The following is a 6,765-nucleotide window of genomic DNA, read 5'->3' on the forward strand; positions in this document are numbered from 1 at the left end:
GGAAGGAAATAATTGTCTTTTTAGTGTTTTATTTATTACAAAAATTTGTTTTAATATCTCTGAAGTAGTTGAAATACTATCAATTTTCTTATTATAAATATTAAAAAAATACGTTATCATATCGGAATCAACTTAAAATGAATATAATTTTTTCAATATCTCGAAGGTAAATATGCATTTTAGGTCACACATCTCCGATTTCGATGTGCTTCAGATATGTTGTAGGGCAGGTCATACCGAGTAATTATGTGAAAAAATTTCGTGGGGGACGGCCTTGGTTTAGCAGATATGGCAGTTCAAAGTTTCGGAACAATATTAGTATTTTTGTTCTTTTCGTTCGTGTTGTGAGCATGTAGGCAGGGGAGGCTGCGCCCCCCTGCACCCTCCCAAAACCTAACCTAACCTAACCTAACCTCTAAAAGAAGCTTTTCACAAGAAGCAAATGTAATTGGAAATCGTTATTTTTTTCCGAAGGGGGTTACGACTTCCGATTACATTCGCTTCTTGTGAAAAGTCGGTAGGGGAGAGGGAGGCAAGTTGGCGAGGGAGGCAAGATGACGAATCGGTAGTTTGACCTGTTATAATATAGGTAGCGCCACCAAATTTTTACTGAAGGAGCATCATAACAAGGCCAAACCTTGTACCCGGTAACTTCGTCCGAAAACATTATCACAAAAAAATAATCAACAAAACAGTGAAAAATTGCGATTTTGTTATTTTTTTGTCGTTTTTTCAAATTTGAATGTTCACTTCATGAGGTAAGTTAAAATTTCAAAATAATTTTATACACGATAAAGGTACTTTATTATACATATTCTGATAGTTTCCGGCGAGTTTCGATCATAAATTTTTTCAGCAGAATTTTTCGATTAAAAAAGTCGTTTGGGGGCAAGTTGGCGAACTTCAAGATTATGTAAATTTTTGGTGTTTTTTGCAGATGGTTCGAACTTATAAGAAAAAAAGGGACCAATATTGGTCGCAGGTCAGTTTGGAGAATGCTATGAAAGCTATAGAAGAAGGTTCGTCTGTTTTGGCTGCTTCAAAAAATTTCGGTGTGCCAGAATCAACTTTGAGACGTTATCGACGAAAATATCCAGACATGGAGGTTAGATTTTCAATTCAGCAGTTACGTTTCTATGTTCTTTATCTAAAAATTATTAAATCTGTATCAATTTCAGGATACTCCGTCCAATAGAGGTCGATTTAAATGCACATTCAGCGACGCTCAGCTGAAAGAGCTGTATGATTTTGTGCTCGCTGTTGACCAGCGTGCGTTTGGACTCACGAAAGTTCAGCTTGGAAGAATTNCCTATTCATTTGCAGTTAAAAATGGCATAGAGCACCCATTCAAAGGGACATGCGCCGGACGGACTTGGGTTGAAACGTTTATGAAGGCTCATAACTTATCTATGAGGAAGCCAGAAAATACCTCAGCTGCTCGATTAATGGCATTCAATAAAGAAAACGTCGACTTATTTTTTCGAACTTTGGGAGAGATACGAGCTGAATATCGTTTTCCTGCGTGTGACATTTACAATGTTGATGAAACGGGCGTGTCCACCGTTCCGACCAAGGATCCCAAAACCATATCACCAAAAGGGAATCGTCGTGTAATCAAAATATCTTCGGCTGAGCGAGGTATAAATGTAACAGCAGTGTGCTGTATGAATTCGCTGGGTCAATTTATCCCACCAGCATTTATTTTTCCGCGAGTTAGAGACCTTGATAAATTTCTGCAAAATGCTCCAGCTGGTTCAAAAGCGCTTGGAAATGAGTCCGGTTGGATGACCAACGAATTGTTTTTGGTTTATTTAGAACACTTTGTTTACCATACCAGACCGTCCAAAGATCGAAAAGTTTTATTGATTTTAGACAATCATTCCAGTCACGTCTCTCTTGAAGCCATAGAATTTTGCCGTGCCCATCATATTGTTATGTTGGGCTTCCCTGCACACACGAGTAACCACCTTCAGCCATTAGATGTTTCTGTGTATGGTCCACTGAAAACTGCGCTAGGAATCGCATGCCATGATTATTTGATCACTAATCCTGGCAGAGTGATAACTATCGCAGACGTTCCTGGAATATTCAAGGTGGCATATCGAGTTGCGGCGACCGAAGAAAATGGAGTTGCTGGATTTCGTGCGACTGGAATTCAACCTTTCAACAGTCAAATATTCACCAAAGCGATGTTTGCGCCAGCAGCCACAACTGACAGACCTCTTCAAGTTGTTCCAGCTACACCTGTCAACACAACACCAGCTACACCCGTCGATGCGATTCCAGTGACTCCTACTTCACTCACAGAGATTGTCGACGATATGGATATTGCAATTCCATCGTTTAGTGGCGTCACTTCTACTCCTACATCATCGACCAGTACTTCTTGGCCTCTCGTTTTACCCAAAGCTGCTGTGCCGAGACCCACACAAAAACGAGGAAAACTTCCATCAATGGTTCTCACATCGTCGCCAGTAAAAGCTGCCTTATTAAAAAAAAAACAGGACAAAGAAGCTAAAAAAGCAGGGATCGAGTTACGAAAAAATCAGCGTGAGGAAAAACGGAAACAAAAAGAAATTGATCTCGAAAAAAACAAAAAATTGAAAGAGATTGCCAAGGCGAAGAAAAGATCTAGCAAGAAAAACCAGACGAAAAAGTTGCAACAAAAAAAAATGAAAATCTGCGAAAGCTCATCAGAGGAAGAATCCTCCAACGATGAAAGTAAGGTGGAATATGCCGAATCGTCAGATTACGATGAGTTTAACGAGGACGAATGCTTGGTCTGCGGAGAATTTGGAAAGACAGAAGACTGGTTTCAATGCAGTAATTGTAAGAAATGGGCACATGCCGACTGTACTGGTTGGATGTACCCAGACAAACCCTATGTGTGTGATTTATGTGTTCTTTAAACTTATTTGTACTCCTTAGNTACTTTTGACTTATAAATAAATAATTTTTGATATAATTTTGTTGTTTACGAGCATTTTTAGGTGACCAAACCCTATTCGCCAACTTGCCTCCATATGGAGGCAAGATGGCGAATTCGCCACTTTTTGCGCAAACTCATCTGGTGGGCATGTTTTTCAGTTTTTTTGTCCGTCCAATAGATAATATGATAGAAAACACTTCAGTCTATAAGAATCAGCATTAACATTCTCAAAAAAATTTTTTTTTTAAGTTCCAGGCCTTGTCAAAGCTTAACCTCGCCAACTTGCCTCCCTCTCCCCTACTTGATTTTCGAGAAGGGGAGCACGGGGAGAGGCAAAGCCCCTTTCGGAGGTTAGGTTAGGTTAGGTTTTGGGGAGGTGCAGGGGGGCCCAGCCCCCCCCCTGCCTACGCGCTTCAAACGCGAACGAAATGTACGTGGGACCGAAAAATAAGAATTCATTCGTGAAACTTCTTCCCCTTGTAACTTTTTAACAAACAACGACTCCCGCCTAAAACCTTCACATTATTATTCGGGACAATGACCTTCACAACATATATAAAAATTATTGAAATCGGAGGTCGCTCCCCTAATCTGCACTATTATCATAAAAATATAATGAAAAATACCTCACGACAGAAATTAGACCAATCGACAACAGTGTGTGATTGAATATTCAGTTCATCGCTGAAAAACAAAGCTCTTAACAAACTTCGAGGAAGTGAAATAGAATCTTGACCTTGTAGCTTTGTTTACATTCCTCAACACATCAGCCCGACATACACAAACTTAACTGTTCGTAATAACAGCTTTTAATATCTAGAATAAAGCATTAAAATTCTGAAACTTCAAATTGCCATATCTCCTAAACTAAGGCCGTCCCCCACAAAATTTTTCTACACAATCACTCAGTATGACCTGCTCTACAACATATCTGAAGCGCAAAGAAATGGGTGATGTGTAACCTAAAATGCATAATTACCATCTCGAAAACAGTCGAATTTCGATCGGAATGATAACAAATTAAATTAAGTATACAATTTTTTATCTAAAATATATACACGTAATAAAATCTGTCTTTAAAGAACTTATTTTTTTTAAGTCTTGATAAGCATCAAGTTCGATTTGACAGCGATGGTCTTAACGAGAATTAGTAAGACATAGAAAGCATGAGATTTTTAATAAAAAATAAAAAATATTTAATGTAAAAAAACTTGGCGCGGCTGCACCAAAAACTAAAGAAAAAGTGCAGCTGCGACAAGTTTTTTTACATTAAATATTTTTTATTTTGAAACATTCCACATGAGTTTTTGACATTTCACAATTCTAAATCTATATGCATTGTTACGTCCTGGGGACTCCACGGGCCTCTTTTTCTTGCAACGCGACGCGCCAACGCATAATAAATTTCCCTTTTAGTAAACAATAAAAAGCAATAAATAATCCGAGCAGACCTCCTATCGTTTGGAGACTTGGACTCCAGACGATAGGAGAGCAAACGGAAATCATATCGGCGCTCGAAAAGATAAACCGCGCCTAGTAATAACCAAAAATTTTAAAACTTATTGTTTAAACATCCTAAACATACCCGGATATCTCCGGGCCAGGAAGAACACCGCTCATAAAAATTAGAGCAGCCGAAGCAAATAGAACTCCGACGCCACGAATAATCCACAAAACCTTTATTATAAACAAATAGCAAAGGGTCTAGGTGGCGTGATCGAAAACCAACACTCTCCCTTTTCCCTTCTCCGGAAAATCGGAGCCGACTGAGCCGAGAGATCGTCGCCGATTGGCGATCTCACAAAGTTTACCCGACCAACTAATCAACAAATAAGAACCAGCAAAGCTTGACCGAGTTTTCCGATTGGAAGAGTCCTCGCTTACTCAAAATTGTATATAAGCCGGGACTCTTGGGATCAGAGCAGATAGAGCCGCAGATTTTAGGAGTACCACACTGAGTGAGTGAGTGACAGTGAGTGCAGAATGTGAGATCTCAGAGTGAACTGTGCCGCAACAGTAGAACCTTTTATTAATCAACATCACTGGTCCGCAGCAAATAGTAAGTCCATATTGTAATTATTTTCATTCGGAGGTTCCACTGTTCGCGTACTTACCTCTCGACTTTGCGACTGATTTTCGGAGAAATCGAAAAAAATGGTTAAAATAAACGAATAGATAGACGCGCTCAAAAATCCGAATTTTTCGTAAGAGCTACTCACGGTGCATAGCCGTTTCGGGTGGCATTCGAATTTTTCGGAAGGGCTACTCGCGGTGTATAGCCGTCTCGAGTGGCGTCCGAATTATTTCTTTTTCCTTCCTAAGTCACGGAAACAAACAAAGCCCGCTTATCTCCGAATATCAGTCTTAGAATCATGACACATTCAAATTTATTCCTATCATTAAATCTATCGGAACCTAAGAAATGAAACAAAACCGAATTTGTCAACTGACATAAGAAAATACATTTCTAAGATGATCTAAGTTGCGCAAACATGGGTTAAAGAGACTGGCTGCACTAAACAACTCGTATTCCCCCTCTCTCTCACACTTGCACCCTAGCTTATAGATTACTTTGTACAATTATGCGCTCCGTCATTGTATTAGTTTCAACACACCTGTATGTTAGTAATTTTCTAAGATTTCGATTTGTGTTTTTTTAATAAATATAACTACTTTATAATGTGTGGAATCAAACTAAAGAATTATTCTTTGTTATCCTTCTCTCCGTACAACCCACTCTCACTTCCTCGTTAAAATCGCTAGGTCCCGTCCTTGATAAATGAGATTTGCGTCTCAGACCTAAAAAGGGACCAATGAGTGAGTGTTCGCTAGACAGAGTAAGATCAGCGTACGCCGTTGACCTGTCGACGAATATAAACAAACTCTCTCGACTCTCTCACAGCGGCTTCCGTGTCCACTGTAAAGAGAGATATGGAAAACGACGCGTTTACTGTTGCGTTACACCACAGCCGGACCGTATCTATGAACTAGGACGTAACAGTATGATTCGACGTAGTTTAAGATTTTTCACGCAAGGCGAAGTCATTTCTTACATCAATGGGTGCTTTATATAAAAAGTGCAGTGGTCATACAATATTTGAAACTTTTTATTCATTTAGAATATTTTCTATTTTACAACGTAAACACCTTACAAAGTTTTATATATTTTATATGTTTTTGTAACCATGTATAAAAGATTTTACTTGGTGTAACTTATTGATATCATTTCTTTTGTAGAATAGATCTTGTAGAGGAAGATTTTGATAGTAATACTTTTTTTAGAGATACGAGTTGCGCATGTACTTGGCGTCTTTTTTTACCTTTTTTTTGAAAAGATATTTTGTTCGGATATCACACATTTTTATATAATATGGTTTTGACAAACACTTTTTTACTTATATATTATATATAACTTAATTGTTTGCGTCGGTAATTATGCAGTTATACGGACTATTTTCCGATCTCAACAATTTTGACATATGTTATCAAGGTCACCTCTCTGAATAATAATATGAAGGTTTTATCCGTCGCTCATTGTTTATAAAAAAGTTATGAACAAAAAAAGTTTGATGATTGAACTCTCGTTTTAAATATAAAAAGATAGAAAAAATATAGAAAAAATATAGAAAAATTTTGGAGAGATATAAGTAGAAAAAATATAGAAAAAATATAGAAAAATTTTGGAGAGATATAAGAGCAAATATTCCGCGCTATGGCACTCGCGATTATCATTTTGAGCATTATATGGCAGAATTTTTGTTCAAAAGAATGTATAATTTCGATACTCGAATTGATGCCTTTTTCGGCATAATGAGTGCTATGTATTCACTACATCA

At 37.9% G+C, this 6,765-nt stretch overlaps 1 protein-coding gene across 1 annotated transcript; it reads left to right on the forward strand.

Annotated features, from left to right (window-relative positions):
• Positions 1-208: 208 nt before the first annotated feature.
• LOC109860844 lies at positions 209-3,210 on the forward strand. Its single transcript, XM_020440219.1, has 2 exons — positions 209-1,105; positions 1,179-3,210. The coding sequence occupies exons 1-2, from the start codon at positions 938-940 to the stop codon at positions 2,907-2,909; spliced, it is 1,899 nt and encodes a 632-aa protein (XP_020295808.1). The 5' UTR covers positions 209-937; the 3' UTR covers positions 2,910-3,210.
• The last annotated feature ends 3,555 nt before the right edge of the window (positions 3,211-6,765 follow it).

The sequence above is a fragment of the Pseudomyrmex gracilis genome, unplaced genomic scaffold (assembly GCF_002006095.1).
Source record: "Pseudomyrmex gracilis isolate BER0280 unplaced genomic scaffold, ASM200609v1 scaffold_480, whole genome shotgun sequence".
Lineage (NCBI taxonomy): Eukaryota > Metazoa > Arthropoda > Insecta > Hymenoptera > Formicidae > Pseudomyrmex > Pseudomyrmex gracilis.